General features: G+C 54.1%; 4 protein-coding genes across 4 annotated transcripts; all 4 read left to right on the forward strand.

Annotated features, from left to right (window-relative positions):
* LOC127060869 (gasdermin-A3-like) lies at nt 1-7,013 on the forward strand. The gene is made up of 11 exons (XM_050985792.1): nt 1-478; nt 1,083-1,330; nt 2,227-2,488; nt 2,656-2,851; nt 3,514-3,679; nt 3,753-3,846; nt 4,268-4,315; nt 4,548-4,855; nt 5,047-5,197; nt 5,906-5,979; nt 6,111-7,013. The coding sequence occupies exons 3-11, from the start codon at nt 2,305-2,307 to the stop codon at nt 6,345-6,347; spliced, it is 1,458 nt and encodes a 485-aa protein (XP_050841749.1). The 5' UTR covers nt 1-478; nt 1,083-1,330; nt 2,227-2,304; the 3' UTR covers nt 6,348-7,013.
* Nucleotides 7,014-7,819: 806 nt separating this feature from the next.
* LOC103821624 (gasdermin-A3) lies at nt 7,820-12,863 on the forward strand. Its single transcript, XM_050985797.1, is given in 11 exon segments — nt 7,820-7,970; nt 9,053-9,318; nt 9,488-9,683; nt 9,923-10,088; nt 10,161-10,254; nt 10,637-10,690; nt 10,924-11,078; nt 11,269-11,362; nt 11,365-11,418; nt 12,111-12,184; nt 12,323-12,863. Coding segments are annotated over 10 exon segments (1,380 nt in total). The 5' UTR covers nt 7,820-7,970; nt 9,053-9,098; the 3' UTR covers nt 12,596-12,863.
* Nucleotides 12,864-14,156: 1,293 nt separating this feature from the next.
* PSMD3 (proteasome 26S subunit, non-ATPase 3) lies at nt 14,157-19,825 on the forward strand. Its single transcript, XM_050985791.1, has 12 exons — nt 14,157-14,387; nt 15,204-15,394; nt 16,483-16,620; nt 16,789-16,925; nt 17,013-17,203; nt 17,370-17,473; nt 18,155-18,269; nt 18,488-18,607; nt 18,682-18,785; nt 18,995-19,150; nt 19,242-19,292; nt 19,377-19,825. Exons 1-12 carry the CDS (start codon nt 14,216-14,218, stop codon nt 19,452-19,454), a joined length of 1,557 nt encoding a protein of 518 aa, XP_050841748.1. The 5' UTR covers nt 14,157-14,215; the 3' UTR covers nt 19,455-19,825.
* A 1,749-nt stretch (nt 19,826-21,574) lies between these two features.
* Nucleotides 21,575-24,527, forward strand: CSF3 (colony stimulating factor 3). Its single transcript, XM_018921485.3, has 5 exons — nt 21,575-21,890; nt 22,375-22,544; nt 22,885-22,992; nt 23,121-23,267; nt 23,624-24,527. The coding sequence occupies exons 1-5, from the start codon at nt 21,875-21,877 to the stop codon at nt 23,792-23,794; spliced, it is 612 nt and encodes a 203-aa protein (XP_018777030.1). The 5' UTR covers nt 21,575-21,874; the 3' UTR covers nt 23,795-24,527.
* Nucleotides 24,528-26,663: the final 2,136 nt, after the last annotated feature.

Consider the following 26,663-nt stretch of genomic DNA (forward strand, 5'->3'; position numbering starts at 1 on the left):
GACAGCCTCCACTAGCCCAGGTTGCTCCAAGCCACCTCCAACCTGGCCTTGGACACTCCCAGGGATGGGGCAGCCACAGCTGTTCTGGGAAATCTGTTCTGGGGCCACACCACCCTCACAGAACGGAATTTCTTGACAATTTCTCTTCCTGAGTCCATTTCTCCATCTGTAAAAGAGCAGCAGTGTTACCTGGCTCTATAAAGCTGAATACACAATGATGAAATGGTTTTGTCTGAAGGGACCTTAAAGCCATCCAGTCCCACCTACTGTCAGGGGCAGGGACACATTCCTGTCCAGTCTGGTCTGGGACACTTCCAGCGGTGAACTTACATCTCCTACATCTGCAGAACTTCCAGTAATCCACAGCCCCTGTAAGACTCTGGATAAGCTGCTGTGAACAGCCACGGGTCCTCCAGCATGGATCAGGTCTAATGCTGCCTTACCCAGGAGTTGCTTCTGGGACCCCCCTGTTTGTCAGGTAAGAGAAAGCTCAAGGAAAAGTCACCTTTAATATCAAAACATTCCGTGAATATGAGTACCAGAGAACCCTTTTTTTGAACCTCCAGGACCATAAAAGGGCTTTCAGTAAGAGGTGGATGCAGGCAAATTAATTCTTAGGAAAGTGACATTTATGTGTTATATAAGCAGCTCATTGTAATGAATATGTATAACCATGGTACATAAATACTTGGTTGTACAGTCTCAGCACACACAGGATAAGGAGAGATCTGTGTGTCCTCTGCAGATGAAGAATGCCTGCTTTCTAACACTTCAAATTGAGTTAAAAAGTTTATTCTGGGCGATTTCGGTATCACCTGTTGTATTGCACTAAATAGTTTATTTAGTAGTTGTTGTTGCACTGGATAATGGGAAATTTTTACTGAGCAAGTTGGGTCAGGTAGATGGGTTTTCCCCGTCCCTCATCACATGGTCTCCCCTGTTATACACACCTGGTCTGTCCCATGGGTACCTTGCCCCTCCCCAATGGCATCCCATTGGCCGCACTCCTCTCTCCCCTGCCCCCCTCCCCTAGGGTATAAAACCTCTTGTGTGAGAGTCCCATGCACTCTTTTCTACCTCAGGTAGGTCCCATCACCTGAGTGGCTTGCCACCAAGCCAATAAACAAGATACACCCACGTGGAAAAGAGCGCCTCTCGTCTTTTACTTTCGTCTATGCGGGTCCGTGTGGGCTAGAGTCTGAGCTAGCCAGATTGGACTCATATAAGGCCCAGGAAAACCACAGAATACTGCAATCACCAGAAGCCACAGCAGTCCTGCAGTCTGCTTCAGACACCCCCCAGCCACAGGAGGCATCCACCCCACAAACAGGCAAGTGCATTATCTCAGAGCTTTGGGTAGGGGAGAGGGTTGGTGGAGCTCTCTCTGTTAAGTGCTTTTGTTTAGTTTTCCTCTTTTCTTCAAGACTTTCAAAACAATGTGTTGTGGAAATGCTACTAACGCTGAGCACACAAGGCTATTTATCTTTGGAATGGTTTAAATTGAAACAGGGTAGCATTAGATGGGATATTGGGAAGAAATTCCTCACTGAGGCATGATCAGGCCCTGGCACAAGTTGTCCAGAGAAGCCATGGCTGCCCCGTCCATGGAAGTGTCCAAAGCCAGGTTGGCTGAGGCTTGGACCAACCTGGGAGAGTGGAAGGTGTCCCGGCCCATGTTAGAGAGAGGAATGCAATGAGCATTAATGTCCCTTCCAACCAAAACCAGCCTGGGTTATCTAATTCCCCCTCCCCAGCTCTATCCCATAAAACACCAGAAAGGTGAAACTGAAACTTTTTCATAAAAACAAGCCGTCAGAAAACATACAGGGATTTCTTTCTGGCCCTCAAACACCCTGCAGACCACCAGTACCTGCCCAACAAGACTGGGCTGGGCTGAGCTGAGCTGATGTCTCTCTATTCTGGGGGACATTTGTCTCCAAAATCAGCACCCTGAGGGTCTGTCAGCTGCAATCTCTCTGCAAAATGACTGGAATTCACCAACAGAGCAGAACAAGTCCAAACAACCCCTGGCTCCTGCTGCTTCTTCTCCAAATATGCTCTCCATATTCTCCAAATATGCCCTGTAACAATCCTGTGAAAATTGTGTCCTTGGATAATGTGGGTCATTACTTTGAAAACTTCTTAATAGTTAAAGTTACGCTTTGTTACAACTTTCTGCTAATATTTCAAGTAATTCAGCCTAGCTTGTGTTCCCTCTTTCCCAAGGCACAAATCCCCTTCGCTTTCCTTCAAAACTTCAGCCATAGAGTGTTTAAAAAACTCACCAAATTCATCGTAAATCAAATGGATCCAAGCCAAGATTTGGATCCTGTCGAAAGCATTGCAGACAATGAGCACTTCAGGCCTCTCTGTCTACTGAAGAAAAAGAGAAAATCAAAACGCGTATTCCACTCAGCTCCCTACTATCAGTGGACAGGGTTCACACTGGATGATGTGCTGCTGCCTGGAGAAGATGATAAAAGCATAGGTAAAACCCAAATTTATCAATCTAAAGACCATCAATTCTACAGATAATGTGTTTAGGTCATTTGTGGCTGAACTCTACCATGTTCCAGCTTTCCTATGTGTGTGTGATATGCTTATAGTGTTGAGTCTGTGTAATCCCACTTAAGATAATGCATGGAATTATTTCAGAGTCCCTCCATCAGGAATCCAGTCAATTTACTCTCACAAAAACCAGTGCTGATCAGGTTGAGGGGCATGCCAGTGCTCCTTTGGGCCCTGTAAGTGCAGAAGCGGGAGGAGGTGCCTCCTCGTTGAATGTCTTTTCCATTACGCTACAGAAGAAGAGCATACCACTGCAGTCACTGGAGGCACTGAGAAGAGAAAGGTAAGGAGCACACACACTCCAGCCATCCCCCTCCAGCACACACCAGGTCAATAATGGGTTTTCAACAGCCAAAAACAAAGATTAAGAACTTAGGGAAATTATTTTCCCTAACTAGGCCAAAGACTGGATATCAGTGCATGGTCTCCCCACACAGGGATAATGATTGGCATCTGACTCCATTGATTCAGAAGTGCTGAACAATTGCTTTATTAAAACTATACTATATTACATTAATATACTATTTTAAAGAGATACTATACTATACTACATACTTAGTATATCATACTAACTAACTAACTAGAAAAAACAGTGACTCTCTGCCAAGAGTCCTGACACAGCTGTGGATCCAACTGGACCATGAATCCAACCATCACCAGAATCAAATCAAGCAATCACCTTGGGTAAACAATCTCCATACCACATTCCACATGGGCACAAACACAGGCAGTGAATGAGATAAGAATTGTTTTCTCTTGTTTTCTCTGTGCTTCTTCAGGAAAAACCCTGAGATAGAGAATTATGTCTCTCTGTTCAGAGCATGTGAATGCCACAACTGGAGTTACAAGTTCACCCCTTAACCTCCTCTTCTATAGCCTGAGCACCCTCAGCTGCATCTGCCATTCCTGGTGCTCCAAACCCTTCCCATCCTTTTTCTCTTTTAGACAAATCAACATAAATCACTCCCTCATCCAACAACTACAGAGAACAAACATCAATCTATACATGGTCACTGAAATCCTTGAAGCCTCAGAGGAGACTATCTACAAGGCATCCATCACGGCAGATGGGGTCTTTAATGTCATGTGTCACATCACACTTGGTGCACAGGTTTGGCTTTTCCTTTCCTTTCTTCTCTAACAGCTGCACCCAGGTGCTCTAACAGGCTGTTTTCCTTCACCAGGGCACCAGAGAGAACAACCAAAGCATAGTCATACCCAAGGGCTGCACGCTGGCCTTCAGGACCATCCCGCTATACATTAGACACAGAGAATGGAGTAAGCAACTTCCAGAAATTACAAATTTCTCCCTTCTGGAAAAAGTGCAGAAGAAGAAGATTTTAGGAAGTATATTTGCGCCCCAGATACACCCTCATATTGTCTGCAAGGACATGGAGGCAGTGTGAGGGGCTGAAATCAGCTGGGGGAGGTCAGACAGCCCATGCTCAGTCAAAGAACTACACAGGAAAAGTGCTGTTTGGGGAGGGGTTAGTAAAGAAAGAAGGAAGTCTCAGATCTACATTTCAGGAGCTGCAGAGCTCCTGTTGATAAATGGCACAGAGAACAGAGTTTGGCCTTCTCTCCCCTTCCCTCTCCTCCCTTCCCCAGAAGAAAAGAGCCAAGGACAAAACAGGGTGGGTAACCAACAGTGGGAAGACTTGATTAGAACACTGTAAATGTCCTTTTTATCCTTTTGCAGATCTGGAGCACTTAGCAAAGATAGATGTGAGAGGCCACAAAACTCCTGGTAAGTGATGTATTTTCACAGCTTCTACTTGCCCAACTTATAGCTGCTTTGGGTAAAATGGAATCTCCCAGCATTAAACAAACCACCAGGAGAGAGGCATTTGCCTCTCTCACAACTGCCCCAATTCCATATTGCTTCAAAAACACTCAGAAGAGTTTCAAACTCTCAGAGAAGGGTTTAGAGCTGCCAGTGAACTCCATGTTGAGAAGTGACAGATTTGGACTCCTTTCAGACAGTGAACCCATGTCAGCGAGAAGAAACTTAAAATACAGAATGAAAAAAATTGCAAACCACAATCAATTCGAATTTGAAGAATACTGTGCAATAGAATTCAGTCTGAAAGAAGCTGAAACCTGCTGTGAATTAGAATTCGGACTGAAAGAAGCTGAAACCAGGTGTGAATTAGAATTCGGACTGAAAGAAGTTGAAATCCACTGTCAAATCTTCTCTGAGTTGTCTCCTGACCTGCTGCTCATCATCTTAAACACCATCAAAGCTGTGATGAGAGACAAGAACCTCCTTCAAGAGCTCAGCCAGAAAGTAAGTGAAGCGTATTCTTACCGCCACAATTTATAAATACAGACACATCCACAAACACACCTCCTGTCCCACAAGTCACCTGTGCCACAACCATCCTTCCAAAATTCCCTCTCACAGTACATGTCCCTGCTCTGGACAAGCAGCAGCCTCTGCCCTCAAATCCTGACATTTCTTTTCCTTGTTCCCCACAGATGGAAGAGGTTCCTGAGCAAAATTATGGTTATCAGCTGAATACTGAGAGCCCAGACTTAAAGGACCTGTTCAACATCTTACAGCATTCTCCAAGACAGCTTGTCCTTCAGCTGGCAAAAGGGATCACCTACATCCTTGATGCTTTGCAGGGTGAGGCTTTGGGGCTTCAAGAGGAAAATCAAGGCATGGATGACTCCCACTCCTGCCATTCCCTCCTGCCTTCCTCTCATACTCCTCCTCCTTTTCAAGGGAAATTACCATGAAAGTCCCATGGAGGGGAGAGGAGACAAACCCCCTCTGCACCCATCCAGGGCTCCCTGCTCCCTCAAAGTCTGGTCACAGCTTCCTCCCAAGGGCCAGCCCAGATCTCTGCTCTGGTGACCAGCAACAGGACCCAAGCAAATGGCTGGAGCTGTGTCTGGGACAGCTGGGTTGGATATCAGGGAAAGGTTCTTATCCCCGAGGGTGCTCAGGCACTGAACAGACTCCCCAGGGCATGGTCACAGCCCCAAGGCTGACACAGCTCCAAGAGTGGTTGGACAACGCTCTCAGGGACACGGTGGGATTGTTGGGGTGTCTGTGCAGGGACAGGAGTTGGACATCAATTATCCTTCTACATCCCTTCCAACTTCATATTCCATAATTCTGTGAGTAACAGCCAGATCACTTTCACAGTGACCATGCACAAGTCATTTCCATTAAAACATCCAAAGAACCTTGGACCAAACAGACATTTCCTACAAGAAATAATCACCCTTCCCATCCTCTTCACTCTTTCCCATCCTGCTCACCAGTCCCAGCCCACCTCCATCACCTCGGTACAGAGCTTTTGGATCCAAACCCAGTTTATTTCTGCAGAGTTAACGGAGGATCAGCTGGAGCTGCTGCTGGAATCCTTGGAAAGGAAGATTGTGTCCCAACAGCTGAACCTGGTGAGAACACAAATCACTCTTGGCTCCTTTCAAGGGCGCTCAGTCTATTGTAATTCTAGCAACGTCTCCATAGTGTCACTACTTGACTACTGATTAAAATAATGATTTTGCCCTTTTATTGATATTTAAAGGTTGAAGACCTACTGACACATGACCTGGAGTATCAGATGCAGCATTTCCATGTGGATGCCAAGCTGCTCTCCTTCCCACACAAGGAGGAACAGATGTTAACCATTGCCCTGGTGGAGCTGAGTGGAGTGCAGCTCCAGGAAGATGGATCAGCTGTCCCTAGGGATAAACCCTTCGAGGCTGTAGCAGCCCTGTTTGCAGCCCTGTATGCCCTCAAACTCCTGAGTGGTTCCAAGTAGGATGTACCTGCCCCTCCACAAGATGTTAGGGAATCTCTGCTGACAAGACAATTTTTCTCTCCCAATATCACCCTAGTTAATGCTCAAGGCTGCTTTGGCTGGCAAAAGCAAATTTAAGGCAGAAAAATTCATTATGGATGCTAAAGGCAGGATATCAAAGTAGATTTGTCTGTCCATCTCCCTAAGAATACTGAGGGAAAACAGGAAAATCCACAAACCCAAAGAATCACAGGCCTGGCACCAGTGATTCATGTAATCCTGCTTCCCTCAAAATTATGCTGCTGCTTCTGCAATCACTAAAAGGGAAAGGGAAGGGCAAAGGGAATGGAAAGGGGATGGGAATGGAAAGGGGAAGGGGAGATGCAAGGGAGAAGGAAAAGAACATACCATGGCAAAAATGAAATGCAAAGGAAAAGGAAGAAAATTAAAAGAAAACAAAAGCCAAAGGAAAACATCAGCACTGATTCACCCTGGTCCCTCTCTGGTTCAGTGGGGGCTCCATTCACTACTGGCTGTAGGAAGGTGGGGAAATCCCAAAGGTTTCACTCTCACCTCTCTCATCCCATCTCCCCAAGATGCTCAAGAGACTTGGGCAGCACTTCAGAGCGATACCACAAATATTCCCATTATCACTTTATAAATAAAGAGCAGCTTCTTGCTAAGCAATTTGGTGGTCTCAAAGGCTATTTCTTAATTTTGTGTCTTTTCCATCCCACGGCACACCTGAAAACCTCAGGACTGAAGCTGTACCAGAAATAAGGGCCCTTGATGCGGACACAGCAGTCTCATGTAGAGAACTTTCTAAAAGAAAGCGTGAATATTTTCATTACTCCTTTGTACAGTATTCTCAGCAGAGCACTAATAAAAGTGAAGTATTCAGGCAAAAACTTGCACTTGAGTCCTGGAATCTTCACATAGATGGCTTTTGCTGTCATGCAAGCATGGCAATATACCCAGGAGACATGGAATGGCTCGGGTTGGAAGGCACCTTAATGCTCCAGGGCCATTCCCACCCCCTGCTATGGGCAGGGACAGCCTCCACTAGCCCAGGTTGCTCCAAGCCACATCCAGCCTGGCCTTGGACACCCCCAGGGATGGGGCAGCCACAGCTGCTCTGGGTAACCTGTTCTGGGGCCACACCACCCTCACAGAATGGAATTTCTTGCCAATATCCCCTCCTAAGTCCATTTCCCCATCTGTAAAAGATGAGCAACATTATCTGGCTCAATAAAGTTGGAGCATGGAAGGATGGAATGGTTTTGTCTGAAGGGACCTTAAAGCCATCCAGTCTCACCTGCTGCCAGGGGCAGGGACACATTCCTGTCCAGTCTGGTCTGGGACACTTCCAGCAGTGAACTTCCATCTCCTATATCTGTAGAAGTTCCAGTAACCCACAGCCCCTGTAACAGACTCTGCTCAATGAGTAAAAAGGAAACGTTACATAAGCAACGGCCCATTTGTGGAAGCGGAACACGGCTGGTGAGGATGTAAAATTGCTGAAGTGACCTCACAGCTGGGAACAGCTCCTGGTAAACCACTGGGTACAGCCAGGGGTCTTCCAGCACGGATCAGGTCTAACACTGCCCCTGCCCAGGTGCTGCTTCAGGGAGCCCTGTTAGCAAGGTAAGAGAAATTAATTTACTCTTTGCTCTGGAGTTGTGGTGGTGCGAGCTTCCTGTGCGACTCACAGCTCCTGTACTTCACAAATATTTACACACCTCTGAGCAGAAGGGAAGCCAGAGATTTTCTCCCCAGTCCTAGTGCTCTACAGAGGCACATCACCTCAGCAGCCCCACGGTCTGCTCTGCATGCCCCCCATGCCTCAGAAACAGGTAAGTGCATTATCCCAGAGCTTTGGGCAGGGGAGAAGGTTGGTGGGAGCTCTCTGTTAAGTGCTCTTGTTTAGTTTTTCTTCTCTTCTTGGAGACCTTCAAGGGAATGAGACCTGCAAGGGCTACTAACTGTGATCATACAAAGCTATTTGTCTTTGGAATGGTTTAAATTCAAAGAGAGCAGGGTTAGGTGTGATATTGGGAAGAAATCCCTCTGAGGATGCTGAGGCCCCAGAACAGAGTGCCCAGATAAGCTATGGCTGCCCCATCCATGGCAGTGCCAATAACCAGGTTGGACAGGGCTTGGAGCAGCCTGGGAAACTGGAAAGTGTACCTGACCATGGCAGGGAAGGGAATGGGAGGAGCCTTAAGGTCCCTTCCCATCAATACCAGTCTGGATTGCCCAATTTCCCCTTCCCAGCTCCTTCCCATAAAACACCAGAAAGTTGAAACCGAAACCTTTTCACAAAAACAAGCTGTGTCAGAAATGAAACAGGAATTTCCTTCTGGCTCTCAAACACCAGCTCTCCCCTGTAGACCACCAGGGTCTGCCCAATGAGGCTGGGCAGATGTCTCTCTATTCTGGGGGACACTTGTCTCCAAAATCAGCACCCTGAGGGTCTGCCAGCTGTGCTCTCTCTGCACAATCACTGGGGTTCAACAGCAAAGGGGGACAAGGCCAAACAACCCACAGACCCTGCTGCTTCCTCTTAAAAGACTCCCTGAAACAACCCTGTGAAACATGTGTCCTTGGACAGTGAGGGGGGTTTTGAGTCATTATTTTGAAATCTTCTTAATCATTAAGTCACACTTTGTTACAATGTCCTATTATTTCAAGTAATTCAGCTTAGCTTGTGTTCCCTCTTTCCCAAGGCACAAATCCCCTCAGCTTTATTTCAAAACCTCAGCCACAGCCAGAATGTTTAAAAAACTCACCAAATTCATTGTAAATCAAATGGATCCAAGCAAAGAACTGGTCCCTGTCGAGAGCATCGCAGACAATGAGCACTTCAGGCCTCTCTATCTACTGAAGAAGAAAAGCAAACCAAAAACAGTATTTCACCGAGCTCCCTACTACCAGCGGACAGGCTTCACACTGGATGATGTGCTGCTGCCTGGAGAAGATGGTAAAAGCATAGGTAAAACCCAAATTTATCAATATGAATTTATCAAATACCATAGATAATATCATTTTTGAACTGTTTGTGGCTGAACTGTACCACGTTCCAGCTTTCCGCTGTGTGTGGTATACTGACAGTGCTGGGTCTTGTGTAATCCTGCTTAAGATGATGCATGGAATTATTTCAGAGACCCTCCATCAAGAATCCAGCCAATTTATGCTCACAAAAGTCAGCGCTGACCAAGCTGATGGAGGTCTCAGCATTTCTTTTGACCCTACAAATGTAGAGTTGAAAGGAGGTGCCTCCTTGTCCAAAGAGTTTTCCATTACGCCACAGAAGACAAGCATATCACTGAAATCACTGGAGGAACTGAGAAGAGAAAGGTAAGGAAGGACAAAGGGAGCACACACAGTCCAGTCATCTCCCTCCAGCACACACCAGGTTAACAATGGGTTTTCACAGCCAAAAACCAAGATTAAAACCTTAGGGCATGAACTTCCCCTAACTAGGCCAGGTTAGACAGGAAATGGAGTGACAAGCTCCCCCATAAAGGCTTATCCCCCCCCAGATGCCTCAGCTGCTCCTGGTGCTCCAAACCCTTTCCAACCTTTTCCTCTTTTAGGGAAATCAACATGGATCATTCCTTCATCCAACAGCTCCGGAGAACAGACATCAAGTTGTATGTGGTCACTGAAATCCTCGAAGCCTCAGAGGAGGCTGTCTACAAGGAATCCACCAAGGCAGACGGGGGCTTTAAGGCCAAATTTTATGCCACAGTCTGTGCAAAGGTTTGGCTTCTCCCTCCTTGCTTCCCCAACAGCTGCATGCAGGTGTTCTAACAGGCTGTTTTCTTTCACCAGGGCACCAGAGAGACTAACCAAGACCTAGTCATACCCAAGGGCTGCACACTGGCCTTCAGGACCATCCCACTACACATTAGAGATGGAGCATGGAGTAAGTAACTTCCAGAAATTACTAAATTCTCCATTCCAGAAGAGGAAGAACATTTTATGAAGTACCACTTACCCCCAGAGCAACTTTCAGCTTGTCTGCAGATAGGAGGAGGCGGTGTGAGAGACAGAAATCAGCTGGGGGAGGTCAGATAACCCATGCAAGTTCAAAGATGCTCTTTGGGGAGGAGTCAGTAAAGAAAGGAAAGATGGAAGCCTCAGATCTACATTTCAGGAGCTGCAGAGCTCCTGGTGATAAATGGCACAGAGAGCAGAGTCTTGGTGTTTCTTTTCCTTTCCTACTCAGAAGAGCCTGGGAGGAAGCTGAGTGGGTGACCACCACTGGAAAGGCTGGTATAGAAAACTGTTGTTTTATCCTCTTTTAGATCTGGATTATTTCCCAGATGAAGCTGTGAGAAGGCAAGCTTATGTAGCTGATGGTAAGTAATGTCTTTTATTGCTTCCACATGCACAACTTTTGGCTGCTTTGGGTAAGATGGAATCTCCTAGCATAAAACAAACCACGAGGAGAGATGCATTTGCCTCTCCCCTGAGACATCACAACTGCCCGAATTCTTTATCACTTCAAAAGAATGTTTCAAACTCCAGGTTTAAAGCTGCCACTGAATTCCTAGAACTCAAGTGACAGATTTGGACTCATTCTGGTTTGCAGGTCCCTCAGAAGGAAAATTAGGACAAGTGATGACAGAGGTTCAATATTCCTGCCGAATATTCTCCGAGTTGTCTCCTGACCTGCTGCTCATCATCTTAAACACCACCAAAGCTGTGATGAAAGACAAGAACCTCCTTCAAGAGCTCAGCCAGAAAGTAAGTGAAGCGTTTCTTACCGCCACAATTTATAAATACAGACACATCCACAAACACACCTCCTGTCCCACAAGTCACCTGTGCCAAAACCATCTATCCAAAATTCCCTCTCTCAGCACATCTCCCTGCTCTGGACAAGCAGCAGCCTCTGCCCTCGAATCCTGACATTTCTTTTCCTTGTTCCCCACAGATGGAAGAAGTCGCTGAGCAAAATGATGGTTATGAGCTGAATACTGAGAGCCCAGACTTAAAAGACCTGTTCAACACCTTGCAGCATTCTCCAAGAGTCGTCTCCTTCAGCTGGCAGAAGGAATCACCTACGTCCTGGACGCTTTGCAGGGTGAGGCTCTGGGGCCAGGGATGACTCCCACTCCTGCCATTCTCTCCTGCCTTCCTCTCTTACTCCTCCTCCTTTTCAAGGGGAATTACCATGAAAGTCCCATGGAGGGGAGAGGAGACAAACCCCCTCTGCACCCATCCAGGGCTCCCTGCTCCCTCAAAGTCTGGTCACAGCTTCCTCCCAAGGGCCAGCCCAGATCTCTGCTCTGGTGACCAGCAACAGGACCCAGCAAATGGCTGGAGCTGTGTCTGGGACAGCTGGGTTGGATATCAGAAAGGTTCTTATCCCCAAGGGTGCTCAGGCACTGAACAGACTCCCCAGGGCATGGTCACAGCCCCAAGGCTGACACAGCTCCAAGAGTGGTTGGACAACGCTCTCAGGGACACGGTGGGATTGTTGGGGTGTCTGTGCAGGGACAGGAGTTGGACATCAATTATCCTTCTACATCCCTTCCAACTTCATATTCCATAATTCTGTGAGTAACAGCCAGATCACTTTCACAGTGACCATGCACAAGTCATTTCCATTAAAACATCCAAAGAACCTTGGACCAAACAGACATTTCCTACAAGAAATAATCACCCTTCCCATCCTCTTCACTCTTTCCCATCCTGCTCACCAGTCCCAGCCCACCAGCAACCTCCATCACCTTGGTGAGAGGTATTGGATCCAAACCCAGTTTATTTCTGCAGAGTTAATGGAGGATCAGCTGGAGCTGCTGCTGGAATCCTTGGAAAGGAAGATTGTGTCCCAACAGCTGAACCTGGTGAGAACACAAATCACTCTTGGCTCCTTTCAAGGGGAGGCAGGGGATATGTTAATTCTAGCAACATTTCCATAATGATTTCACAAGCTGACAACTGATTGAAATTCTGATTTTGCTTTTTTTGTTGTTGCTGTGAAGGTTGCAAATCTCCTGGAACATGACCTGGATAAGGGGAAGGAGACTTTCCTTGTGGATGCCAGGCTTCTCTCCTTCCAACACAAGGAGGAACAGATGTTAACCATTGCCCTGGTGGAGCTGAGTGGAGTGCAGCTCCAGGAAGATGGATCAGCTGTCCCTAGGGATAAACCCTTCGAGGCCATGGCAGCCCTGTTTGTAGCCCTGTACGCCCTTAACTTCCTGAGTGGGATGTACCTGGCCCTGCCCAGGGAACTCCTCTGCAAGGTTATGTGAAATCTCTGCTGACAAGACATTTTTCTCTCCCAGTATCATCGTTGTTAATAATCAAGGCTGATTTGGCTGGCAAAAGCAAATTGTAGGCAGGAAAATTCATTATGGGTACTAAAGGTTGAATATCAAAGTGGATTTGTTTTACTGACACGTCCCTGGTCCCACCAACGCTGCCATCATCCCTGAGATGTTCAATGGACACATGGAGCACTTTAGAGCAAGCATACTCTCATTATCACTCTATAAATAAAGAGGATGTTTTGATACACAATTGGGTGTTCTCAAAGTCAATATGTTAATTTTGTGTATTTTTGGTTCCACAGCACATATGACCACCTCAGTTGGCCCTCGGGGGAAGTCGGGGGGTTCCTGAGGCTGTGGGGCCTTGGGAGGGTCTCTGGAGGGCATGGGTGCCTGCAGCAAGGGGAAGCACTGCTCACCTGTGTGGGGACTGATGGTTCCAGGAGGACCTCCAGCACCAGGGGCCAGGCTCTGCCTTGCAACAGCTACACAGAGTGGAGCCCGGCTCCCACCTGGAACCGCCACGAGACCCTTTGTCCCCAGACCAGACCCCTCACAGAACTCCCAGCTTCAACCTGGCCCCTCATGGGACCCCTGCTCCCAGCCCCCAGCCCCACTCCCCTCACTGACGGATTCCCGATCTCAGCCCAGCCCCTCACAGGATCCCCAAGCCCAAATGGGATCCTTTGGGATCCCCAGACCCAGCCTGACCCCACATGGACCACAAGGACCCCTCAGAAAATACCCGATCCTAGCGCGGACCCTCACGGGACCCTTCACGGGATCCCCGACCTGGTCCCAACCCAGCCCCTCACGGGACCCCTCACAAAATCCCCGATCCCAGCCCAGCCCCTCACGGGAGTCTTCACGGGATTCCCCCTCACAGACAAGCCCTTAACGGGACCCTTCACGGGATTCCCCCCTCATGGCACCCTTCACGGGATCCCCGACCTGGTCCCAACCCAGCCCCTCACGGGACCCCTCACAAAATCCCCGATCCCAGCCCAGCCCCTCACGGGAGTCTTCACGGGATTCCCCCTCACAGACAAGCCCTTAACGGGACCCTTCACGGGATTCCCCCCTCATGGCACCCTTCACGGCATCCCCGATCTGGTCCCAGCGCGGCGCCTCACAGGACCCCTCACAGAATCCCCGATCCCAGGCCGGCCCCTCACGGGACCCTTCACGGGATCCCCCTCACAGACAAGCCCCTCACGGGACCTCAAGGAAGACTCGCCCGCGCCCCCAAAAGGCGGGAACAGCTCAGCACCCTGCGGAAACGTCCGAAAGATGTACGGAGATTCCCGAAGGATAGAGACGAAATAAGCCGATCGATGCCGGAACCTCCCGACAGGGCTCGGCCACAATGCCCGAAAAAGCGGGCGAAAATCTACGATTGAAGACGGAAAAACCCGAGAGCATCACGGAACTGCACGAGCGGGAGCGACGGAACTATCCGAGCGGTGCCTGAGCTATCCAAAAGCGCGACGGAACAACCCGAGCGACGGCGGAAACAGCCGAGCAAAAGGCGGAAGGAGACGATCGTGTGTCGCTCGTCGCTCGGCTGGTCGCGCCTGGCGGCCCGTTGTGCAGTGTCACGCCATGAAGCAGGACGGCGCGTCCCGCCGCCGCGGCGACAAGGCCAAGGCACCCCCGGAGGGACCCCCGCCCGCCCCCCCCGACGTCGAGATGCACGAGGAAGCGGCGCCGGTGGCCCCTGAGGCGGCCGGAGAGCGGCAGCCGCAGCGGGAGCTGGACGCGATCACGCTGGAGGGTGAGGGGGGGGGGGTGTTGTTATGGGGGTGTCTGTGGGAATGGGGGGGGGGTACTGGGGGGGCTTGGGGGTTGAAGGGGCCTGGCAGAGATCGGGGGAACCCCTGAGAGGGGGGTGTTGGAGGAGGGGAACTGGGGGGATGTACAGGAAGCCCTGAGGGGGTTGGGGAGGGGGTCAGGGTGGGGGTACCTGAAGGGGGGTGAGAAAGGAGCTGGGAAGGTGTTGGAGGAGGGGAATGGTGGGATCAGTGCTGGGGGCACTGAGGGAAAGAGAAAGGAGAGGTGAGTTTAGGGTAGGGGACGCTTTGGGGAAGGGAAGAAGGGAGGTGTGTTTGGGGGGGTGTCACTATGAGGAAAGGGATTTAGGAAGGGAAATGGAGATGGGAGCTGTGTTCTCCGTGCAGGAGACACTGGAGAACGGTGTGTGGGGCAGTGTGTGATGGAAAGGAAGGGGGAGGTTGGTTTTGAGGTCACTGATGAATGGGGGCTGGAGTTGTGTTTTGGAACCATCACTGTAGAAGGGAATTGAGGCGGCTCTGTGAGGATGAGGGTGTGTTTGGGGACAGACTGTGAGGGACAGAGGGGCTGCTGTGGTGGGACCCCACGGGGATGCAGAGGGAGAAAACTCTGCAAGGACCTCACCAGCCCCCCCTGCTCCAGACAGGGCCAGCCCTGAGGGCAGCTGGGGTCACTGGGGACACCAAGGGCAGGGACATCTCAGAACAGCAGGACAGGGTGAGAGGGCAGCCCTGGCTGTGCTCCGGGGTGCTGCTGGCAGAGGGTTTGGGCTGAGAGGTGTCCATGTGTGCCCCCGCAGACATCAAGGAGCACGTGAAGCAGCTGGAGAAGGCGGTGTCAGGGAAGGAGCCGCGCTACGTCCTGAGGGCCCTGCGGGCTCTGCCCTCCACCTCCCGCCGCCTCAACCCCAACGTGCTGCACAAGGCCATCCACGGCTTCTTCACCTCCAACTGCACTGTCAGGGACTTCCTGCTGGGATTCCTGGAGGAGGTAGGGACACCTGCTGCCCTTACCTCTGCCCTGCTCTGGTGACACCCCCCTACCCCCTGTGGTAGCAGCTCTCTGGCCACAGAGAGCAACCGAGAACTTCCCCAGGCATTTTCCTGTGAGAAAATCAGAGAAAAGAATGAGAAACTATTCTTATCTCCACTTGCTGCACCTGTTGTTGTGCATGTGTAGAATGTGTTATGGAGATTGTTTACCACAGGGGGATTTCTTGGTTAGACACTGGTGATGGTGTTTAAAGAGACTGACCAATTAAGTCAAAGCTGTATCAGACTATCTGTAAAGGTGATGAGCTTCTTAATAAGTATAGTATAATAAAGTAGAATAAAACAATTGATCAGCCTTCTGCAATCATAGAGTCAATGCTAATTATTACCCAGCTGGGAGCCTGCAACAACACTGCCCCAGCTCAGGGGTCCCAGCACAGGAAGGGTGTGGAGGTGTAGGAGTGAATCCAGAGGATGATCAAAGGGATGGAGCAGCTCAGCTGTGAGGAAAAACAGGGAGAATTGGGATTGTTCAGCCTGAAGAAGAGAAGGTTTAGGGGTGACCTAATTGTGGCCTCCCAGTATCTGGAGAAGCAACAGGAAAGATGGAGAGGGACTATTTACAAGGGCTTGGAGTGACAGGACAAGGGGGAATGGCTTGCCACTGACAGAGGGCAGGATAGGATGAAATATTGGCCTGAAATTCTTCCCTGTGAGGGCAATGAAGCACCAGAATGGATTTCCCAGGAAAGTTGTGGTTGCCCCATCTCTGGAAGTGTCCATGGCTGGGCTGGACAAGGCTTGGAGCAGCCTGGTTTAGTGGAAGATGTTCTTACCCATGGCAGGGTAGGGATGAACTTGAAGGCCTTTCCAACCCAAAAAAGCCTGGGATTCCATGATTCTTTCCCTCTCCAAGGAGCCTCTGGAGTAGGGCAGTGGGGTTTGGGACACTGGGGACGAGCAGCCCCTCTGCTCAGACATGTGAGCAGGGACAGGTCCTTGCAGTCATGGGCTGGCTCCTGTCACACCTGGGGCAGAGCTGTCCCTATACAGGAACAGTGATCCCAAATTTCTCTCTTCCCTCAGTCCATGGACACAGAAGCTGAGCTGCAGTTCCGCCCACGGACAGGGAAAGCAGCCTCAGCCCCTCTCCTGCCAGAGGTGGAGGCCTACCTGCAGCTGCTGCTCGTCATCTACCTGATGAACAGCAAGAGGTACCCCGAGGTGAGACCCCTGAGCCGCCCCCACTGTGCTCCTGCTCCCCAGCCATCCCCTGGCTGTCCCCGTGCTGTCCCTCATCCCAGCAGTGTTTGCTTGTTCCCCACAGCCCGGGTGGTCTCTGCCCCTCCTGGGATCAGCCCCCCTGCTCTGACCTCCCTTCCTGTCCCTCAGGCTCAGAAGGTGTCCGATGATCTGATGCAGAAGATCAGCTCCCAGAACCGCCGGGCCCTGGACCTGGTGGTGGCCAAGTGCTACTATTACCACTCCCGCATCTACGAATTCCTCAACAAACTCGACGTGGTCCGGAGGTGGGATGGGTCCCATGGGGGGCTGTCCCTGAGCTTGATCCCCCCTCTTTTTCTCCCTCTTCCCTGACTCCTTGTCCCACCCCGCAGCTTCCTGCACGCCCGGCTCCGCACGGCCACGCTGCGCCACGACGCCGACGGCCAGGCCACGCTCCTGAACCTGCTCCTGAGGAATTACCTCCACTACAATCTCTACGACCAGGCTGAGAAACTCGTCTCCAAATCTGTGTTCCCCGAGCAGGCCAACAACAACGAGTGGGCTCGGTACCTGTACTACACAGGTGAGCGAGGCTCGGTGCCTGCCCTTCCTCCTGGCACCTCTGGTTCTTCAGAGAACCCCTTTGATCAGCTGGAGGTGGGGCTTCCAGGCAGGATTTGGAGCCCCATCCATGTAGGTCAGGTTGGATTCACTGGGTGGCTTTCCCCACCCGCCCCGTGTGGGCGCAGGGCGGATCAAGGCCATCCAGCTGGAGTACTCGGAGGCACGGCGCACCATGACCAATGCCCTGCGCAAGGCCCCGCAGCACACGGCCGTGGGCTTCAAGCAGACGGTGAGTGAGGAGGGGGCCGGACCCCCCCGGGTTGGGGCTGAGACCCCTCAGGGTTGGGATCTCACAGGGCTTGGATGTGGGACCTTCTGGGATGTCAGGTCCTATGGAATTTGGTTTGGGACCTCCCAGGTTTGGGACTCCTCAGGGTTGGGATCTCACAGGGCTTGGATGTGGGACCCTCTGGGATGTCAGGTCCTATGGAATTTGGTTTGGGACCTCCAAGGTTTGGGACCTCCTTGGATGTCTGGCCCCATGGAGTCAGGTCCCCTGGGATTTGGGACTTCCCAAGGTCAGGTGCAGGACTCCCCAGGGTTGGGCTCCGCAGGGGTGATTCTGAGATCTCCCAGGCTTGGCACCTTTCAGAATGAGATTTGGGACCCCCCAGGGTTGTGCTCGGAAGGGATAGGTGCGGGATCTTCCAGGGTCAGGCCCCATGGGAACAATTTTGGGTTCTCCCAGGGTGTTGGGCCCTGCAGGGATGACAGGTGCAGGATCTCCTAGGTTTGGAACTTCCCAGGGACAAGTCTGTGACCTTCTAGGCCCCACAGGGATAGGAACGGGTTTGGGATCTCCTGGAGTCTTGTGCCCCACGGGGATGGGTGCAAGACCTCTTGGAGTCCACAGGGACAGGGATGGTTTCAGGCCCCATGGGGACTCGCTCAGAGTCTTGCTCTGCCCCAGGTGCACAAGCTGCTCATCGTAGTGGAGCTGCTCCTCGGGGAGATCCCGGACAGGCTCCAGTTCCGGCAGCCCTCGCTCAAGCGCTCACTCATGCCCTACTTCCTGCTGACCCAGGGTATGTCTGCCCACCCCTGCCTGTCTGTCTGTCCTGCAGGGTCAGGGAATCATGGAATATCCTGAGTGGGAAGGGACCCAGTGGGAATTCTTTTCTCTGCCCTTGATGGGAGTTGGATGCAGATGCCACTTGGGAAGGATGAGAAGGAGGAAGTCAGCCAGCCCTGACTCACTTTCCCCAGCCTTTCTCCTCCCCCATTCCATCCTTCTTCCCTCCAGCCGTCAGGACAGGGAACCTGGCCAAGTTCAACCAAGTCCTTGACCAGTTTGGAGACAAGTTCCAGGCCGATGGCACCTACACCCTGATCATTCGGCTGAGGCACAATGTCATCAAGACAGGTAGGAGGGTATTTGGGGACCCCCACCAGGCTGGGCAGGCCTGGGGGCTGCATCCCCTTCCCTTCTCCCTGCAGGTGTCCGCATGATCAGCCTCTCCTACTCCCGCATCTCCCTGGCTGACATTGCCCAGAAGCTGCAGCTGGACAGCCCCGAGGATGCCGAGTTCATCGTTGCCAAGGTACCAGCACAGGGAGTCCCATCCCTGTGAGATCCCAGGGTTCCCACAGCCCCCACCCTGCCCCGTTCCCCCACACCCCTCCCTGCAGCACCACTGGGTTTGGGTTGAGGCTCCTCCATGGAGAGCTGGGGACGCTCAGGGCGCCATGTCCCCGCTCTCTGTGAGCCCTTGGGGACACCCCGTGCTCTGCCCCGTGCCTGGGCTCACAGGCCATCCGGGACGGCGTGATTGAGGCCAGCATCAACCACGAGAAGGGCTACGTGCAGTCCAAGGAGATGATCGACATCTACTCCACGCGGGAGCCCCAGCTGGCCTTCCACCAGCGCATCTCCTTCTGCCTCGACATCCACAACATGTCCGTGAAGGTGAGCACAGCCTGTCCCCAGGTCCCTGATGGGGACAGCAGGACATGGCTCAGGGCTGGCTCAGCTCTGAGCTCCTCTTCTTTTTCTCCAGGCCATGAGGTTCCCACCCAAATCTTACAACAAGGACTTGGAATCTGCAGAGGTGAGATCGCTGCAGCCACCGTGGCCACAGGAAGGATGTGGCTCCTGTCCCCACCTGCCACCAACGTCAGCCTTTGCTTTCCAGGAGCGCCGGGAGCGTGAGCAGCAGGACCTGGAGTTTGCCAAGGAGATGGCAGAGGACGATGACGACGGTTTCCCGTGACCCTGGGCCCTGGCTGTACTTTTTTATTTGTCCCTTGGACAGATGGTGGCTGAGCAGGGCCCTCCGTCCCCCCCAGACCCCCTTTTATAAATCCCTGCATGTCTGTACTGTGGGAGGGGACACAGGGGGTTCCCTGGGCCCACACCCCCTGACCACCTGCACTTGTGGTGGGACCCCCTCCCTAATAAACATCCTTAAAAGGATCCCTGTGGTGACATCGGAGCCGATGCCGGGGGCTGCGAGGGGAGCGGGGCTGGAGGGAGCAGGAGTGGGGTCTCCACTGGTGCCCTCCCAGCTCCCACAACAGCAACGGGGTCAAACTTTGTTAAACTTCAATTATGACTTTTAAAATAAAAGATGGAAAAACACCAGCCTGGGTGGCTCCTGCTGTGGGTTTGTTGGGATGGGCAAAGGGCATGGGGCTGGTTTAGGGTCTCTCCCTGAGGGTAAGCACCAGAGATGGGACTGGAGCTGGTCAAGCCATCCTGGGGGACTGGAGCTTTGTCTCAGTGGTGCTGGGAGTGGCCCCAGCAGCTCCAGGATGGTATTCCGGTAGGATTCTGTTGGAAAACGCACAGAGTCCCCTTTGTGCCCCACCAGCCTTGGGGGTGATGGGGACAGGGGACATACAGCCACTCCAGGTGGATCCCATCAGCATCTGGGATGAATTCTCTGAGAAAATCTGGGAATCTCCCAGCCCCGCCCATGCCGGGATGGCAGCCAGGGCTGCAGGTCAAGAGCGGGGCTGTCCCAGCCCATTCCCGCTCTGGGGGGGACCAAAGCAGGCAAGAGCCCAGCCAGGGGGGCTGGGGCTGGCACTGGGGACACAGGGACATCCTGGGAGCACTGGTCAGTTGGCAGACATCAGGAAAGGGCTGAGGGTGCCTGGGTTGGCCCCTGGGAAGAGGAAGGGTGACCACGAGGCCGAAACAGAACAGGGTGGGAGCCTGGAACAGTCTCTGGACCGAGCAGCTCCAGCCCCATGGTGGGGGGGAGGGGGTTTGCTGGGCCACCTCCTTCCCCCACCCCCCAGCACCCCCAGTTTCAGATTTGAAACCACTTCCTTCCTTGGAAAGCTGACAGGGCCTTTGGGCACTGATTCAACCCCCCCACGCCCCCAGCACAATTCCTGAAAGCACCATCCTGCTGAGAGGGCAGATCCGCTCTGGGGTGGTCCTGTGGGTGCTCATACTGAGGGGACCACGCTGAGCCCCTCAATGGCCACCAGGGTGGGGACAGGCACAGCTGGGGGGGCTGTTTCTCCCAAAAATCCCATGAACATTCTCTGCTGCCAAGGTCCTTTCACACATCCAGAGGGCAGAACGTTTAGTGCTGCCAGGTTTGAAGGGAGGTCAGCAGTAATTTTTAGAGTTCACACCTGGCTATGCCAGGAAGGCTCTGCTTGGTACTCATGGATTGACTGCACATGATGTGGGTTTATTTCCCAGCGGGAGCCTGTCCCCATCCCTGTCCCCATCCCGGTTCTTACAGCCTCCAGGAGGGCAGCAATGGGACCCAGCCAGGGGTCAGGGGTGCAGAATGAGCCTCCCCAGCCCAATCCTGCCCTGGGCTCACCCTGGCCTGGGCTGTGAGGGGAGCGGGTGCCTCCCATGCCCCGGCCAGCCCGTGCCGGGCAGGACCCGGCCAGCTGGCACCCGGCCAACAGATCCTGGAAGGACTTGCGGGAACCGGCACGAGCCAAAATTCCCTCGTCAACGCAACAGGGCCGGGAGCAGCCAGCCCTTGCCAAGGGCTGCCCTGGAAGCCTCTTCCCCGTAGGGGCAGAGGGGGGTCTGGCCCCTCCCGGGTGGGGTCAGCCCAATGTGGCCGTTTCTCGGTGCTGCACATGGTGACATAACCCGGCCCCGCAGCGCCCAGCAGGGCAGGATCTGGCCCCGGGGTACTGCCCACGTGGGCTGGGGATGGGGACAACCCCAGAGTGACAGCAGCAGCGTGAAGCCACCATCCCCTTGGCCGGTCATCTGCGAGTGACCCTGTGGGTGACGCCGCACATGACCCTGCTGTGCTCGGCACTGGCCCACCTGGCCAGCGTCGTGGGAGCCCGGCGAGCAGGTTAATGAGTCACCAAGGCACCACCTGCCCTGTCCCGGTACCCGCCCCGCTGCCTGGGCTCCACCGGGCGGCTGCAACCACACCGAGGGGCACCGCTGCCCACCGGCCCCGGGAAAGCCCCACGCTGTGGCCGCGGCTGCGGCCGAGCACCCGGTTCGAGATTTGCATGCTGTGATTAAGGCAGTGAAGCAATCGCGCTGTTGCCTCATCGGTGAGAATCCCCGAGGCCCGTGCGCTATAAATGCCACCCGATCAATGAGCACAGCCGGGCAGGAGCGAGAGGAGCCGGGCCGGGCTGGGCAGGGCGGCACTGCACAGAGGAGGAGACACCGAGCCGGGCACCCACCATGTGCTTCCTCACCCGTGAGTAGCCAGCACCCATGCAGCAACCCCATCTCCCACTGCACCCACTTCCCCTACTGCTCCCACTGCACCCAAACCACCCCTAAAAACCACTTTGCCCATAGGATCCACTGGCCCCACAACCACAGCACCCACTGCTCCCACTGCCCCCAAACCACCCATAAAATCCACTTTGCCCATAGGACCCACTGTCCCCAAATCACCCCTAAACCAACTTTGCCAATAGGATCTACTGCCCCCACTGCACCCAGAGCACCCCTAAACCCTCCCTACCTGTAGCACCTGCTGCACTCACACATCCAGAGCTCCCTGCTGCTGCCCTTGACACTGGGAGCACTGGTCCCTCTTCCCTTTTGGGGTCTCTGCCCCTTCCCCAGGCCACGCTGCTGCTGCCACCGTCCCCAGGGTGGTCCTGGTTGCGGAGCCCATCCCGGCTGAGGGGTCGGAGCTCCCTGGGGTGGGCACTGAGCCGCTGTCCCCGCAGGTGGGCTGGCACTGCTGCTGGCTGTGCTGCTGTGGGCACCGTGGTGGGCGCTGCATGGGGCACCACTGACAGAGCTCTCAGGAGACCAGGACTTCCAGCTCTTCCTGCAGAGGAACCTCGAGTTCACCCGCAAGATCCGTGGGGATGTGGCTGCGCTGCAGCGCCTGCTGGTGAGTCCCACACGCTGCGGAGGGGGGATGGCAGCCACTGTGAGGTCACAGATAAGGTGACCCCCTCCCTGCCCTTATCGGCACCGCAGGGCCAGGAGCCAGCAGTGTCCCCTGCACTGCCCAAGGCTCAGCCCCAGTTGGGGCACCCACCAGGGACATGTGGTGACCCTCCTGGGTACAGAACTGCCACACCTCTGTCCCCATTGCACCGGGTCCACTCCATCCCCTCCCTCCTCCTGGCTGGGCTGCACAGGGTCCCACAGCTCAAGGATGGGATGTTGGGGGGTGCTGGGGGTGTTGGGGTCCTCTAATATCCTCACCCTGTCCCCTTTGTCCACAGTGTGACACCCTCCAGCTGTGCAAGGAGGACGAGCTGCTGCTGGTGCGGCAGGACCTGGACATCACCCAGGCGCCGCTGGAGCAGTGTCACAGGCGCACCTTCCAGGCAGTGAGTGCGGGCAGCCCACCCCTGCCAGGAGCTGCTCAGCTCTGTCACGGCTCGGGCCACCCCAGAGCCTCCATGTCTTGGTGGCCAGGGCATGCCTAGCCCCACTGACCACGCCATGCCCACCACAGGAGACCTGCTTCAGCCAGATCCGTGCCGGCCTCCACGTCTACCACAGCTCTCTGGCCACCATCCAGGCCCTGCTGCCTGGGCACGCTGGGCTGGTGGAGACCCTGCAGCTGGACATGGCCAACCTGTCCTCCAACATCCAGCAGCAGGTGAGGGGGCAAAGGGCAGACTTTGTGGGGACAGGTGGGTAAAGCAGGTGCTGCATCCCAAAGGAGGGGTGGGCATGGTGGGGACTGCATCCACAGGGATGGGTGGGCATGGCAGGGGTTGTATTCACAGGGTTGGGTGGGCATGGCAGGGGCTGCATTCACAGGGTTTGGTGGGTAGGGTGGGGGCTGCATTCAGAGGGTTGGGTGGGCATGGTAGGGGCTGCATTCACATGGCAGGGGCTGCATTCACGAGGATGGGTGGGCATGATGTGAGCTCCATGCCCAGGAGGGGCACACTGGGGCAGGGGGGCATCTGCAGGCCTGGAGCTGATGCCTCTGCCTCTGCCTGGCTGCAGATGGAGGACCTGGGCCTGGCCACGGTGACTTACCCCACAGAGAACCAGGACCCTGTCCCCACCTTCTCCTCCCATTTCCACCACCAAGTCGGCGGCTTCTTCATCCTGGCCAACTTCCAGCGGTTCCTGGAGACAGCGTACCGGGCACTGCGGCACCTCACCAGCCTCTGACCCCTGCTTGTGGATGTCCCACCTGAGGGACATCCTGGGAGCACCCCATTTCCTGCTTATTTAATATTTATGGCTATTTAATATTTATCTGTCTGGGGATGCTCCCCCTGCCAGGGGATCCCGCAGTGGATCCATGCACAGATCCCTGTGCAGCATCACACTTGTTTAATATTTAAACACAAGCGTATCTCTGCTATGAGGTTCTGGAGATGGGCTGAGCCCCCACAGCTGCTGCTGGCACTGCCTGTGCCTCAGTTTCCCCACGGCTTGCACTGCTGGGGCTGCTGTATCATCCCACAGGAAAACATCCCAGGATAAGGATGCTCCAGAGCAACATCTCCCTGTCTGGGCTGCAGCCTGCAGGGACACATCTGATGGGTGTTATTTCTAGTAATTAATATTTATTAGCCATTAGGGAGGGAGGGGAGGGAAGATGGAAGAACCATAGGGATGCAGCAGCCTTACCAGGATGAAGCTTTTCTGGGGAGCCGCAGCACTTTGGGGAGCTGCATCCCTGCTCTGTCCCCCTTCCCTGCTAAACTCAGAGTACTTATTGCAGTTTAACTTATTTGTGCCCATCCCTGTCCGGAAGGAGCCACTTGGACACATTCCCATCCTCCTGAGCCTGACGCAGCCCCAGTCCCGTGGTTGTGTGGGAGCTCTGGGCGTGGGGGGTTTTGTACTGTATTTATTGCTGCAGCTGGGTGAGCCCCAAGAAACACCCGCTTTTTTCTATGTGATAAAAATGGAAATAAACTCTATTTTTGCACTCTCTTTCTCTGTTCCTCTGTCTCCTGCTTGTGTGGGAGGGAGGCAGAGTGGCCAGGGTGTGGGGACACAGGGACAAAGACGGGGGGATGAGGGAACGGGACTTTGGGGCAGGGCAGCTGCTGATGTCAGCTCAGGAAGATGAAATGCAGCCCCCCCAGTGCCCCCACCATGGCCTGAGCCCGCTGAGGGTCAGGAGGTGCTGTGGGATGGCCACTTCCTCCCACACCCGGCAGGGCTGCTTGGGCAAGAGCTGATTCCTAGAAAGCTCCAGAAGCCACCCGCGCATGCCGAGGGCACCAGCACCCAGCCCAGAGCTGGTTTGTGGGCTCATCCCGGGCTGGTGGCACTGGGGGTCCCCAGCCACCCTCCTGCTGCTGCTGTGACACAGGGAATCTGCCCAGGGATGTGCCAGGAGCCCTCCCAGAGCCCTCTCTGTACCCAGGGACGTGCCATGGTGGGAGGAGGCTTTCAGCAGTGAGGAAGGCAGAGTGGATGGACAAAGGGGGCACCCCCAATGTGGCTGAGCAATGTCAGGAGAGCCCTGGGCACCTCCCTTGCCACAGAAAGCCCCTGTGGGCACCCCCAGCCTCTCACCAATGGGTGTTTGCCCACCCTGGGCTGTCCCAGTTTCACCAGCCCCATTTCCTGCCACTGGGCCCACGCTCACATCCCATGACCAGCAGCATCCCTCACCACACTCATCCCAGCCACACACAGCCCAGTGCTGGGGGGTGCCAGGGCTCCCAGTTCCTGCCTCCCACCTTCCAGCCCTGGCCAGGGGCTGGCACAGGATCACGAACTGCCAGGGGGAAGCCCTCAGCCGCGGGGTGAGCAGTTCCCTCCTTCCTCCCCTGCCTCACAGGACCTTACAGAAACTCCCCTTCTCCTGCTCCAGCCCCTTCCTGTAAGGGGAAGCGCCGGTGCCAACGCCAGGCATGGGGCTGCCTCGGCAAATATTGACAGAGCTGGGAAGGCCACGCCAGGTCCTGCTCTTTGCTCCGGGCTAACGGTAAAGAGCCGCCCCTGGGCCAGCAGAGGTGCCCGGGCGGGTCGGTGCCAGCTCAGGGTGGGACTCGCACCAGTGTCAGGCTCATCCCAGCCCGTCCCGGTAACCCATCCCATTATCAGCCCCACCCAGCCCCGCAGCTGCTCCCGGCTGCCCCGGACAAGGACCAGGGGCAGTGGGAAGGGCAGGATGCTCCGTGTGTGAAAGCCAAGGACCAGTAACACCCACAGCTACCCCAAGGGCATCGGGGTCTCTCCTTCCAGCAAAGCCTGGGGGCTGCCAGGAGCTGAGCTCATCCTGGGATCAGATGGAGTCAGCCCAGCCCTGAGTCACTGTCCTGCTGCCTCTTCCCTGGCCAGCACTGACCCAGCCTCTGCAGCACCACTCCAGGATCCCCCTGTGCTCCATCTCCCTTCAGAGCCTCCCAAAACAGGGCTGGGAACCCCACTGGAGTGGGCTCGGGGTCACGGTGCCCTGAGGGAAGGGCTGGTTCCTGCTGGCCCCACTTTCCCCTTTCTTGTGAGTCAACACCAGTGGAAGGGGCAGAGGTGCAGCTGCTCTGGCACTGCCACTGCCTCGGGGACAAAAGTTCATGACAGCTCTTGGAGGATTCACTGCTGGAGCAGCTGGCAGGGTGTGGGGACAGTCTCAGGGGAGCCTGTCCCAGCACGAGGCTGGTGTGGTGCTGGTGAGGCCACAGTTACTCATCCACTGCCCGAGCTCACCGTGGACTGAACTCACAGGGAGGAATCACAATGAGAATTCACACTCATGGGAAGGAATTCCTACAAAAACTCACACTCATGGGGAGGAATTCCTACAAAAACTCACACTCATGGGAAGGAATTCCTACAAAAACTCATGCTCATGTGGCAGAATTCCCAACAAGATCCCATTTGAGGCTGACAGCACAGCAGGGAAGCATCCCTGCCCCACCCAGTGAGAGCACCACAGGCAGCCCACCAGCCACTCTCAGGTCCAGGACAGGGTGAGGGAGATTTCCCCTCCTGCCCAGCACAGGGCTTGGTCATCACCCCCAGGATCAAGGAGTTTTGGGGAGTCCCAGAAGCCCAAATGAGATGAGGCAAAAGC

This window comes from Serinus canaria, chromosome 27, assembly GCF_022539315.1.
Source record: "Serinus canaria isolate serCan28SL12 chromosome 27, serCan2020, whole genome shotgun sequence".
NCBI lineage: Eukaryota > Metazoa > Chordata > Aves > Passeriformes > Fringillidae > Serinus > Serinus canaria.

What these genes read in the sequence shown, in the direction of transcription:
- LOC127060869 (XM_050985792.1), top strand. Translation starts at nt 2,305, where the DNA reads ATGGATCCAAGCCAAGATTTGGATCCTGTCGAAAGCATTGCAGACAAT. An exon ending in GAGGCACTGAGAAGAGAAAG is followed by an intron (nt 2,852 to 3,513) that starts GTAAGGAGCACA and finishes TTTCTCTTTTAG; the next exon opens with ACAAATCAACATAAATCACT. An exon ending in TTCAAGAGCTCAGCCAGAAA is followed by an intron (nt 4,856 to 5,046) that starts GTAAGTGAAGCG and finishes TGTTCCCCACAG; the next exon opens with ATGGAAGAGGTTCCTGAGCA.
- PSMD3 (XM_050985791.1), top strand. Translation starts at nt 14,216, where the DNA reads ATGAAGCAGGACGGCGCGTCCCGCCGCCGCGGCGACAAGGCCAAGGCA. An exon ending in CCGTGGGCTTCAAGCAGACG is followed by an intron (nt 17,474 to 18,154) that starts GTGAGTGAGGAG and finishes GCTCTGCCCCAG; the next exon opens with GTGCACAAGCTGCTCATCGT. An exon ending in GCACAATGTCATCAAGACAG is followed by an intron (nt 18,608 to 18,681) that starts GTAGGAGGGTAT and finishes TTCTCCCTGCAG; the next exon opens with GTGTCCGCATGATCAGCCTC.
- CSF3 (XM_018921485.3), top strand. An exon ending in ACAGGCGCACCTTCCAGGCA is followed by an intron (nt 22,993 to 23,120) that starts GTGAGTGCGGGC and finishes TGCCCACCACAG; the next exon opens with GAGACCTGCTTCAGCCAGAT. An exon ending in CCTCCAACATCCAGCAGCAG is followed by an intron (nt 23,268 to 23,623) that starts GTGAGGGGGCAA and finishes GCCTGGCTGCAG; the next exon opens with ATGGAGGACCTGGGCCTGGC.